Source organism: Heterocephalus glaber, unplaced genomic scaffold (genome assembly GCF_053883595.1).
Source record: "Heterocephalus glaber isolate CG9 unplaced genomic scaffold, H.glaber_assembly_v1.0 deba00001444, whole genome shotgun sequence".
Classification (NCBI taxonomy): domain Eukaryota; kingdom Metazoa; phylum Chordata; class Mammalia; order Rodentia; family Bathyergidae; genus Heterocephalus; species Heterocephalus glaber.
Window position 1 is genome coordinate 12726785 of NW_028258297.1, and position 13519 is coordinate 12740303.

At 40.1% G+C, this 13519-nt stretch overlaps 1 protein-coding gene across 4 annotated transcripts in view; it reads left to right on the forward strand.

Moving 5' to 3' along the window:
* The window catches only part of Itpr2 (inositol 1,4,5-trisphosphate receptor type 2), a 462238-nt gene that overhangs the window by 418422 nt on the left and 30297 nt on the right, over window positions 1–13519 (forward strand). For all 4 annotated transcript variants that reach the window (XM_004845734.4, XM_087213440.1, XM_087213441.1 and 1 more), the window contains one exon: window positions 303–463. In XM_004845734.4, the coding sequence (XP_004845791.1) occupies window positions 303–463 (161 nt within the window). The remainder of the gene's footprint in view (window positions 1–302; window positions 464–13519) is intronic.

Consider the following 13519-nt stretch of genomic DNA (forward strand, 5'->3'; position numbering starts at 1 on the left):
TTGACAGTTTTGATATGGCTATATTTTAAATTACCTGCAGATTTTACATCTATAATAGGACTGTACATTTCCAGGGATCCAAGGAGGGAAAAATAAATGTTAGTTGGAAAGAAATCTATAAACTATGGCTTTTCTTTCAGAGGTCTTGTGTACTGTGTTGTTTATAATCATAACATTTTAAATTGGCATACTCTTACATAAAGCATTTTTTGCACAATAATGATTATGTTTTGTTTTTATGCTAAGAGGCAAATGCTGATTAAATGACAAATTACATATATTGTATTTCCTGTGTTTTGCAGGACTCGAAAGGGACAAGTTTGACAATAAAACTGTTTCATTTGAGGAGCACATTAAGTCAGAACACAATATGTGGCATTATTTGTACTTCATTGTCCTGGTGAAAGTTAAAGACCCAACAGAATACACTGGACCTGAAAGTTATGTGGCTCAAATGATTGTGGTGAGTGACCAGAGTTTTAATCTGTGACTATGTTGTATTTTGTATGTTTCCACCCTCTCTAACCTAGCCTCTTCCCAGAGCATGAAGCTTCTAGCAGGCAGTGTTGTTTTTTAACTTCTAAATATGGCTGTCCATCACTGAAGAACCTCCATAATGCCTAAGTTATTGGTTCCCAGTAGATTTCTTGGTTATTCAACCAAATCTAACTCTCACATGTGCAGATGATATCTATTAAGGGATTCTCCATTTAGTGAACAGTACCTTCTCAGGGATGTCTGTCACCTTCTATCATTGCTGATCTCCCAATACCCCAAATCTAGAACTTTCCCATGAATAAATATGAACAGAAGATTCACACTTTAAGAAATTTCTTGAATTTCAGAAATCAAGAGTATAAGAAATTACATTGTTTTGGGGGAAGAGTAAGATGTTCAGCCCTAACTGAGAGCTGAGCTGAGCTTCCTGGCAGTGAATACTTTGGGTTGATTGACCAGCGTTGGTGATGGATCTGCATTGATCATGCCACAGCCAGTGCTAATAGCTCCTCATTAAGATAAGCACAGAGGACGTGATTGCCCATGGCTTGAAGTTATTTCTATCTCATAGAAAATTAAAGCTAACTGGCCTAGAGGGAAATTTAAGTTACAACTTTAGTGTATCCAGGTACACTAAAGTAAGTATAATTGCATTTATATAAATTCTTGTTATCATAGACTATCTACTGGATAGTTTTTCTCAAAAAATCATCCTACAAAATTGTGTTAACTGTCAGAGAAAGAGGCCTTAGAGGAAGCCGGATCCTCCATGCTATGTAAGGGTAGCGTTTAGCACCAGCGCTGAAGGGCCAGGAGAAAGACACTAACAGAAGGGCTCTCTTTCCCTCTGACAGCTTATTGGCTCCTTAGAGAAGCACAGACACAATAGCAGGAGGAACCAAAAACATGTACGGAGGGTGATATAAGTACAGGTTAATACAGTGATAACTTATCTTCTGGTCTATATTGTTGTATTCCAAGACAAGCTACATGTAAATTGAATTTTTCATGTTGCTCATGATTGATTTTTATGTGACTGTAAGTTGTTTTCTCTGTATTCTATATTCGACAGTGAGCAGAACCTGACCTTATTTCTCTTTCCCCTCTTTACCCTTTTAGCCCTCTCTCCCTTCTAAATCATGGTGGGGGTGGGGACAATCATTTTAAAGATAATCGTAAGGGTACACATTCATACTTATTGTTTATATATTCTTGATCTCATTTGTGAGAAAGATTTCATTTCTGTTTGCTCGGGGGGAAAGCAGATCACATTTAGAATGTGACCTCACATTGCTATATTTTTTTCAGAGTTTGAGTAAATTTAATTGATGTGTATTTATTTGGCGCCTATTGTATCTTTTGAACTAAAAAAATTCAAGGAATACAGTGAAGATTCTGATGCAGTGCCCATCTACCAGTGAACTTAGAGCTTCATAACAGGGGAAGGGGAATAAAGAAACCCAAAGGTAGAATATACCAAGTTTCTCCAAGAGTTGGACAAATGAAAATCTGTGAAGGTTTAAAGATGTAGAGTGCCATCCAACTGGAAGGGGACCTAATGGAGGGAACGTTGCTGGAGAATACACAGGACAGGGGAGGATTCGTGCAGATGGGGTTTGTTGGCTATGTAAGAGTGAGTTCTTACGTGAAAAAGCAGCCTAAACAAAGGCATAGAAGTGGGACAGTCAGATACTTGGGGAATTGTTACTTTGCCCAGCTTCAGTGGGACTTAGTCCACTTCTAAGGCACTTACCACGTATCACTTATCACTTCTCTGAGTGATGGGCAGGAAAAGTAGATTGCACTTTTGAGCAGCAAATACAAGCATTTGAGGGCTATTTCATTAGCAGTGGGAACCCACTGAAGATTGTAATTAAGGAAATGATGTGATCTAGAACAACAGTCAGGTAGTGATGTGTAAACTGATTCAGAAAGGGAAAAGATGACATCAGCGATGATATGTTGCAATGGATGAGATTGGAGTGGGGGACATGGGAGGAGCCAGGGAGATGTAAAGGAGCAAGATGAGCCCCAGATGCCTGCCACTGTGAGCCTGGTCACTGGGAGGTTGGTGCATCAGTAGAGCTTTAGAAGGGCTTTGTGTTAGGAAGAGAAGCTGGTCCAGGAAGAAGACTTGCTGACTTTGAAGTGAGACTAGAGACTAGAGAAGTATGTTATATGCAGCTATGAAAATAGCGCAATGAAACCCACTGTTCTGTACAATCAATGTGTCCTAAATTAAAAAAAAGAATCATAGGTCCAAAGGAACACTGAAGTGGCAGCAGCATAAGTTTTGGAGCTAGGAAACTGGAACCTGGGCTCTTCCCATTTTTTGTTTTTTGCTTGGTGGTCTTGGCGTTCAGGGAAGTCCAGGAACCTGCCCGAGCCTCATCTAGTGTGGAGAAACTGCGGTGTCTCTCACAGGAAAGTTGTGAGCTCAGTGTCAGGTCAAGACTGCCTTAGAGTATATGGACTTAGTAAGTGACAGCTGTCACTACGACTCTGCACAGAACAATGAAGCCACCAGACTAGAGAATGTTGGGAGAGGGGAGACAGTTTAAAGAGAGAAGACAAAAGCCAAGACAGAATTTGTGGATGCCCCATGTAGGAGAAGAAGAAAGACAAGGGAAATAGGTAGAAAAGAGTATAATAGGAACAAAGGAAAACCAGGGAGTGAAGTTTGTCAGAAACTAAGAGATAAGCATTTCAGTGTCAAAGTTCAGCATGATCAGTTGCCTCAAAGAAGACACAGAGGCGACAAATCAAAGCCTTTCTGAAATACAGAAATTGCCAAGTGACTTTTTCCCATAAGAGAAGACTGCTGTTAAATGCTGACCCATGTTTCTGCCCATCCTCCTCTGTCAGAGCTCTTTCCAGAACCACAACAGGAGGGATAAGAGCCCACCAGTTTATTCCGACACAAAGTTCTCATCGGCACAATGCACACCCACAGGAACAGGCTCTGATCCTGAATATTAATGGGTAGGAGGAAGAAGGGTGGTGTGAGCTTAGGCCTGATGCATACAAAAATTATTCACATGAAAGTTGTTCATTTTCTGAAAAAAGCCTTTTGGAAATCTAAAAATCTGTATCTGGCAAACCCAATTCAGAAACCCTGTTACTCCATGCTCCGTGGAGATTATGGTTTTGGAATTCTGATCTTCCTGAAGAGAGAAAATTTTAGAGTACGCAGAAAGTTGAAGCACATTGACAGTTTAATTTAATGACTGATTTTTTTTCCCCTCCACTTGAGACATAACTACTCGTGACAGTTCAGTAGGAAACCTGTCAATCTTATTTTTGGTACTTACAAATATGTTCATTTACCAAGTTGATTTAGATCCTTTTCAGTATGGCTTTGAGAGAAGTTTAAAATGCTTCATAATTGATATAGTTTTATCTGCAAGGATTTATGCGAAAGAAAATGAGAATTCATCTGAGTTCTGCTTCAGTATTTAATTAAATCTGATTTGTATCTTGAGGCCCTTAGAAGATTCCTCCTACCTTTTGGTGAAATGGGTGGTGTTTCTTTCTCTGTATGTTCTCTTTTTCAGTGCTTCAATTTTATACTTCATTAGCATGCCAATGAGTAATATTTATCCTAATATCTATTAAACACATTTTGTAAATAAGGTACTATGTTGCTTCTAGAGATGAGAATTTTAGGACACATATTGTGCCACTGTATCCATCCAGTAAGAGAATCAAGACCCTGAAATATTGATCACAATTTAAAACCGCCTTACCCCTTCCCTGTAACTGCAAACCAAGTTGTTTCATAGCCAGTGTATGAATATTTGGATTAACACAGAACATCTTCTGGGATATTGTTAGGGAAGGTGGAAGTTGACTAAAGCATTTCCGGAATGAATTTTCTTTTGGAAAGAAAATCCCATTTCTGTTAAGGAATTGATGTTTTGGGTCTGTATGCAATGGAAACAAAATGACAAGGGAAAAGAGGGACCATCCAGCAAAGTAAAAGTCATGAAAGGGAATCTAGTAAACCAGAGGAAAGTAAATGAAAGGATAAATCCCCCAGCCCTTCCTAGTAATGGCCTTTGGGCATCGCTGAGCCCCTTTGCTTCTCTTATTACCCAAAAGATGATGGCTGAGGAGGAACAAACAAAATAGAGATCATTAGAAAAAAAGAGCCCAAGGCTTTTAGCTGCTTCTCTAACTTTTGGGGGACATTTTCAGGTTTTCAGTGTTCATTTGCTGAGAGATGTTAGGGATCTTTGGGGATATTTACTACTTAATTTGACAAACAGAGGGATCCAAACCAGAGCTGCCTGTAAAAGCAGGTGCTGAGTTGCTGCCCCCTAATGTCCTGATGGCACTGGATTGCCCCAGAGACCCTGGCTGTCCCAACTCCCATCATGACCATTGGCTTTCGGCGACTGTGTCCCCCTGTCAGTGCGTTACACTTTCAAGCCCTTCTATTTATTTGATTCAACTCATAACCGCTTCCTTACATCATTACAGTGTCAACTAAAAATTTAATTCCTACTAGTCTGTTTTGTGATGCTGGATTTCAAGCCGAGGGCCTCACACATGCTAAGGACGTGGTCTACCACTGAGCCTCAGTCCCAGCCCCAGTTGTCTTTCTTAATACACAAAATGATTGTAATTTTCTCAAAGGTCAACCAGGTATAAGTAGCTCTTTGTTCTGCATGGTGCCAGGGCAGGTAATATCTGTAATATGTATTAAAAACAATTTATTGAGCACTGAGTGCATGGTAGCAGGTGTACTGAAAGTTTGATGTATAAAGATAAATAAAAAAAATAGTCTCTTCCCCTAGGAAGCACCAAACATATATTGAATGAATAAATATAATTAGAAGTGAATTAAATGAATGATTTCTTTTTAGCCTTCCAGTTGTTGGATATAATTTACAGAAAGATACATCAAAAATAGCTGCAAGAGATTGGAACATGAATTTCTTATTAGTCAAATGCTACCTTTCCCTTCTTTAAAATCAGGAGATAAAGAGGTTGCAGGAAGGGTTACAACACCTGAACCACATATAATGGAGGCAATATTAAAAATCGAGTGCCTGAATTGAGAGATGCGGCACTGTAATCCCTCTGTGGTCATCCTTCTAGCGTTGCAGCTCAGCACCTCCCTCCCACACACGAATCCTCGGAATGTGCCTCAAGTCACTCTAAGCAGAAGGGCAGATATGTGAGTGGGTGGGTTTTTCAGACTAACTTCCCCCCAAGAAGCAATCCTTCCCTGCCCTAATCTGTTAAGACTTTTGAAAGTCAGGAGCCATCCTTCTGATGAAATGAAAAAGAAACCTAGTCACTCATTATGTTAGCCACACAAGGAAGAAAAAGAACTAACAACTTTCCAGATGTTGTTTTCTGAGACTAGAACTCAAAATCAGTCTTGTTTAGTTAAACCGTATTTTTGAGCGGTAACTATTCATGGCAGGGAGACATTTGGGCTCCTTGTACGTAGAACACATCAGATCATCTAAGATTTTTATGCACCATGCTGCTTCAGCGCCATTTGCCAGCTTAAGTTCTGCATTATTGTTATCTGTCATAATTACAAAATTATATGTTCTGATTCTATTATTTCTAATTTACACTAATTGTGTAATTGGATCTAATGAAGCTAATTATGTAACTGCTTAATTTTTAACTAAAACCGATTTTAAAGACTTCAAAACGTAATAAGACACTTTTTTAAATGTTTACACCTCAAGGCAAGCAAAAGGGTCTCTAAGTCTCAGAGTACGCAATTAAGAAGAAAGTGTATACAGTCAAGAAGCCACCACCTTCACGCCCCACATTTGAAATGCAGATGTGTGTCTTTCATTGAAGAGGGATCTGTTTCAGTTCCCCAGCTCGAGATGGGAGCTACACTGTACATTATTCTCATTTCCTGTTCCATATTCATATGTAGGCTCCATGAATCAGCACCCTTATGCACACATGTTCACACCTTTCTAATTCTTCTCATTTGTAAAATGTTAAGTATTTGAGTGGCTGCACACAGAGCTTCATTTGGAAAACTAGACTCCAGGGCTCAGGTTGTTAGACCTCAGTGCCAAAAGTGAGCGTGAAAGGAATTGGGCGCATAATGTTGAAATGATTTTCATGGATGCTTCCAAAAGAGACAGAGGATAAAGGTGAGGCAGGCCGGTGAGAGGCGGACTCTGAACAGTTAGTTCTCAGCTACTTCCTGATTTTATCAGAAACCAGATCTGCTGGTGTCTAGGTAATTGCCCATAGAGTTTAAGATGCCAAAAAGTGGCTTTTGTTAGTCTTTCCTCAGTGTAAAGGAAGAAAGTGGGCATGAGAATATGCGGCTTGAGTTCATAGAATTTCCATTTACAAGATTGTTGATCCTGCTAATCCCCTTAGCTCCTCAACTGCCCATTGATAAAATACATATAATGGGTCAGTCCGAACTCAGAATAGAAGCAGCTGAACTAAGGTAGGACCCTAGAGGCCCCCAGCTGTCTGGGGGAACTAACCCTTCAGTTGCAAGATGGAAACCTGGGAAGACCAGGGCAGATAAAGATGCAAAGAAATGGGGGGAGGGGCTATTTGGAGGGCTTGGTACAGTGGCTAATTGGACAAGAAATTCTGCGGCATTTTAGCAGTTAGTATAATGATGTCTTTGCCTACCAGCTGAAAATTAGTCCTGAATGAAACAATGCTTTTCTTGACGAGTTGCTTTGAGGACTGAATAAAATCGTGCATACCAACAGCACTGGTGCTCACAAAAGGGAGGAGATGCAACCCAACTGTGTGCTGGGTGCTGCACTAAGTGCTTAGCGTGTGTGATCTCTTCCAGAGGCGTCTAACAACTCCAGAAGGCAGATCGTGTTGTTATTATCCCCAGTCCACACATGAGGAAACCGAGGCTTGAGAGGATGGGTAACTTGCCCACAGTGGCAGAGCTGGTACAAAGGGATGCTCTGTCCATACTATGCCAGGCACATGGGAGTAGCGATAAGTCTGTTAGCGTTGGATCCTGTACAATGGAGACAGCAAGAGGCCGTGGCTCCTCAGAGAGCAGGCAAGGCCAGCTGTACCCAGCACTCTTGACAACACACATCATGCTTTAAAGGAAGAGACCTATAAAAATTCAGTCCACGGGGCAGAGAGTAGACCTGGCCAGGAGACAGGAAGTCAGATGACAGCCTTGCAATGGCAGGAAGGCCTGAGAGGAATTCAAATAGGAAGAGGACTCATTCGGAGCTGGTTGGCTGCTGTGCGTCCTACAAAGATTAGAAGTATTGTAAATGTAGTTATGATTGCAGGCAAGAAAGAAAGAAGCTGCAAGATATTTGCATTTAATTTGGCCAGTATTTAGTGGGGAGCAATATGCACCAGGCACTGATAAAAAAACCAGAGTAAAACATCATCGCTGGCCTTGCACAAGCGCAACTGAATGTGAAGGGCTGTATGCACCGGACACTACAGTGCAGGTCACTCCAGTGGGAGTGACAGAATAGTGTACAAGCACTCAGACACCAGAGATAGCTTAAAACATTCAGCCCAGTGTTACCCATGCTAAAGACCCTTCCATGGCACTTAGGATAAAACTGTAACTTTTTCAAGGATCCCTTGAACAGTCCACCTCCAGCTTACCTCATTCCATCCCACCTCCCTTAGCTGACTGATTCAGCCACCTCGGCCTTTTTCTTTTTTTCCCTCTGGTCAGGAACTTTGCACATGTGTACCTTCTGCTGCTCACCATTGTCCCTGGCTCGTTCCATGCCTCAGCCCCTCTGACTTTGATCCTATCACCCTCTGCTACTTTCAGTGTTTAGATTAAAACCTTATACTATAGTTTCTATACTTATTAGTGCCTTAGTCTTCATGCTTACAATGTATACTCCACTAGGGCATTTAAAGGGCTGTTTTGTTCTCTGATGTGTTCTTCGCACCTGAATTAACTCCCAGTACATACAAAGCACCCAACACAGATTTGTTAAACAAAATAAATAAGACAGAGAGCCACTGAGGTACAGAAGAGAGGATAGTTATTTCTGGCTGAAGGCACTGGGAACAGTTTCACAGAAAAGATTATGAAAAGAGATGGACCTTTAAACTGAGGAGGATTGTTGAGCCCATGGTGGTGCATGCCTGTAATCCCAGCACTCCGGGAGGCTGAGGCAGAAGGATCGCAAATTCAAGCTCAGTATGAGCAACTTAGTGACTCAGTGAGACTGTGTCTCAAAATTGAAAAAAAAAATTTAATGGGCTGGGGATATAATTTAGTGTAAAGGCTCTGGGTTCAATTCCCAATACTAAAAAAGAGTAGGATTTTGACAGAAGGGATGGAAGAGCATATGGTCCAAGAAGAGTGTGTATTTTAAAGGGAAAGTGTGAGAAAAAGAAAGAAAACTAATTAATTGCATGATGTGTGCCAACAGCTCTGCATGTAATCCTATTTCATTATAACCATTTTATGTAAATTGAGCCTTAGAGAAATGTGTTGCTCATCCACAGCACTGAGTAGAAAAGGACTTGAAGCAGGGTGTAAACCCACATCTTTCTAGGGCAAAGTCTGTGGTTTTAGCTATAGCTGTGCCAGCTGCTGGTGCAGACTGAAGTCAAACATATATAAATCAATATCGGAGAGAAGGTTTTGGGTGAGCATCAAAAGCTGAGACGTCCTTTGGAAGGAGCAAAACTCTTTGCTCATCTCTGTGATTCTTAGGAATGAAAGTTCCTAGTGTCTAAGCTGCAGCGATGAGATATGATCTAAAATGCCTTGAACATGTGGACCGTAAGTCATTTCCCATTTCTAAAAGGTGTGTTTGTTCAACCCACACAGGTTGAAGGCTGGCTGTGCTCCTGGCCCTGGGTTAGCTGAGGGATTCAAAGCACAGGCAGACATTCCAACTTCCCTGGGAAGCTTTGGTGAAGTAACGGAGTCAGGCACAAGAGAAAGGAGTTGCACTGCTCAGAGAAGTGGCACCATAGAGGGCCTGGAAGACAGGCCCCTGAGGGTCACGCCTGGGTGCTTGAGCTGAACAAGGCAATGATGAGAAAGGGAGGCTAGGAGCCTTAAGTGGTACTTAAGGAAGGTACTTAAGGATGGAACCCAAAAAACCTGGTGTGCTTGGAAGTTTTGACTTTATCCTGAAAGCTAAACAAAGTCCTTCAGAGGTAATAAACCAAAGAGACAGATTTGCATTTTAGGAAGTATGTTCCATGGCAGGATAGGAAATGGTCTCAAGGGAGCCATCCTAAAGGAAACAAAGAAGAAAACAAAAAGATTTCATTACCAGCAACAAGAATGAGAGATGATACTGAGGATATGTCATTGGAACTTGAATAGAAATGATCAGTATGAAAATTGAAGGGAGAGTTTAATGAAGGCATTGAGTAGTTGGAGGAGGGAGGGGCCCGAACAGAGGGAAAGGATATGAGTTGCACAGAAGTTGACGGGATGTGATTAGCTCATTTTCCCTTCTAGTGTCCAGGAAGAAACTGAATACATGAGTCTAGAAGTCAGATGGACAGTCCATTAGAAAAGTTCAGCTACTACACAAAGATAAGATTTTAGCCTCTTATCCACTAGAGCATTCACAGAGCATAGAACAGTATATAGTATATAGTAATGATTTGTTAATTGATCATTACGATTCCTAAGTCACTCCGGTACACTCGACAGTTGAGATCACAGATTTGGATGAGACCATCCAGAGGAGACCATGTAGAGTGAGTAAATAAGAGGAAACTTTCCCTAGGGCTTAGAAGGGCACAGAGATAACTGCTAATTTAATAATGATGATGATAGTAGTGTCAGGCCTACCAGCTAGATTTAACTCATCAAAAAGTAGAACCAGAGAGGAGAAAAAACAACATACATAGGAGGACTCTGGGAGAGGATTTTGTCTTTTTAATTAGTCAATGAATTTAGAAGTGGTTTTTGGTCAGTTTGTGGATATCTTTTGACCCAGCATAACTTTTTTATATGAAATTATGCTGCAACCCCAAATGTTTAGAGCAAAATGACCTGGATTTGTTCAATATATAGAAGCCATTTGAAATAATGATCCACCCTAAGTCATTTTTTTTAAGCTTATAAAGGGAGGTTCACATCTCTGATTCTCATAACCTTAATAAAAAGATTCTTTCCTGCTGTGCTGAAGAAAACTCTTGTTTCCCAGTTCTAGTCATTACTGTAAGATCTTGTTGAATTCTCAGTTGGCTTTCTGGAATAATAATGTCCACACTGTTAGGACTGATACATTGTACTCAGAAACTCTGGCTTTCTTCCAGAGAATAACAGTTGCCATCAAAATGTAAATTGTGGGAATGAGAACTATATACGGTAAAGCCACGGCGGTCCTATCTAATGGTTTCTGATGGACTAGCATAGCCCAGGCCACATTATGAGTAATTAGTTAAGATGGCAGTTAAGCTGAAATACTGCTCTTGTGTTAGGTAAGGTTATCAGACAAGCTTAGTTTCCACAGGATTTGGGACTGATAATTATCTATTTAAAAAATCCTGAAAAATAGTTGCTGAATTTTGCAAAAGCAATTTGGCATTTGTCTTTTTGAGATCAGTTATTTAATATCATGTTGGTATAGTCTGCTACTTTTATGGGATTTTGAGATCAAGGTGTTTCGAAATAATAGCATCTGAGGTAAGTTACCTCAGCCTCCTGTGTCTGTTTCCTCATCTGTAAATGGCAGGGATACTTCTCTTTACTAGAATCCCCGTGTGGATTAAACAAAATCACATATATCAAGGTGTCTGGCCCATGCTTATTGCTCAACAAGTGTTTAGTCTTTCCACCTCTAAAATATTTAGCTAATTAAAATAACATGGCTAAATAAAAATGCTACTTTGCAGTTGCAAATCATCCTTAAGCCATTTAATGTTCAAGCACTCTAGCAGTTCTGCAGAGTGTAACTTTTACAGGTGAGGCAGTGGTCACCTTTCATTTACTGAAACTACTGAAAAACTAGCTAGAAAGGGGGACAGAGGAGGTCAGAACGGGTAGGTCCTGTCATGTACTTCCTATTTAGCATAGAAGCCAGATTCTTAATGAGTCACCACAATTTTTGCACAATTCAATAGCGAGAATTACTACCAGGACAAAGGTTAGGCAGAAGGAACTTAATATATTATCTGAACCAAACCCAAATTTGTTTAGCATTTTTCCCTTTTTTAAACCAGAAGTCAGGAGCTTGCTTAAATATATATACTTTTGAATTTTTATTAGTACATGATTCACTTCAGTATTTGAAGTACTGGGGCCATTGAATCCATCTGCATTTTACAAGTGATTTAGGACCGGTCTTATCACAAAGATATGTGGTGTGATGTCAGGTGACATATCAAAGAGAGGACACGGGGACAGATGTCCTACGAAAGGGAGTGTTGGACACTGATATGGAATCAGTACCCACATTATCTAAGAACACACTGTGTCCAGCTTCATCTTCATACTGGAAGCAACATTGCCTTCTTCTAGGCTAACTCATGGAAATATCAAGAAATATTTAGTTCATTTTCCGAAGAATATATTTTAGGATCTCTCAGTGAAGAACTTGCCCCATTTTTCCATTACAAAATCAACTTTTATTTCTTCTGACTTTTGAAAAAAACATCCAGAATAAAGCACATATTTTTGCTTTAGAAACATACTCTGATTCTCCGAGTTTCCTCCTGAATTCATGTTCTACTATGATTATTAACTCTGAAGAAAAGTTTCAAAGTATTTATGTTATTCTGTAGGATTATTGATGAGCATTTCACACATGCTCAACATAAAAATAAAACTCTAGTTCACCAGAATCTGAAATTCAAAAATAGCCAAATTCAGAGGTAGTTTAATTGCAAGGTAGCTGTACCTTTTCAAAGAGATAATCAGCCAGAGTTTCCTTTTAGCTCTCTTATGTGCCAAGTTGTGATGTAAAGGCCCGTGGTCCTGCTCCTGCTAAGGAGGCCTGTGGCTAAGAAAAGAGAATTCCGTAGACCTGGATTCCTTGTTCAAAATGAGAATCTCTTCTGTCCTAGTTCTGAAAGTCTTATAACTCTAATATTTGAAATCTTTCTGTGTCAAATTTTGAGAACACTAATGTTTGCTTTATATGACAGAGCAGAAGCAGTTGTAGCAGATTTTGGAGAGGTTAAAGTTGACTCTTTCCATTTGATTTTCTGGGCCATCATGTGTGGTTTGTCCACCCCAGCTGGTGTCTGGCTTTAAATCCTGGTGATCTGTCGTCCACTGTGCTGAGACTGTGCTGAGACTCTCTCAGTAGGACAAACAGAATCGGGGTAGACCCTGAATTTTCCTTAAGATCCAGATCCAAACCCTCTAAGAGAAAATTCACCTGTGTTTTTGCCAGGCATGTGAGGGCTGGGAAACTGCCAGTCTCAGGCTGCACGGGATTGTAGTAAGGCTGGAAGAATTCCTGTTTCCTGCTCTGAGGGCCTAGAACCATTTGCAAACATGAAATCCAGCTTGAAAAGTTATTTTGGAAGCAAAAGTCTTAATGTCCGCAAATGTATAATAAGATACTTCATTTTATTGGGGATGATAAAACATATTCTTACTTTGGAGTATAATGATTGCCTCACTTTATTTTCTAATATATAACTCATTTGTGCCCGAGAACCAAAAATGGAAGAAGAATCCAGACTGTGGAGAGGGATTTAATGAAGAGACACTGTGTGTGAGACACAATGTGACAGTGTTTTAGCCACAGTCTAAGGGACATGGGAGCCTTGGTCAGGTCATTTAGTACCCCTGTGTCTCAGTTTCTTCATCTGTAAAATGGGGAAAGGTTCCTACTTACAGGATTTTATGAAAATTAAGTAAGTTACTATTTACATATTATCTGACAAATAGTAGGTATTACATTAAATTTTAAAGTTTTATATGAGTGTTTGAAGGACAGGATAGCATTTAGGCTCAAGAAATTCTTTCTTCAGTAACTTTTATTTAGTGTTTGCCATGTCTCTATCAAGAGTTGGACCCTCTAGGGAAGTACAAATAAAGGATGAATGAATTCCCTGCCTTCAGGAATTTTGG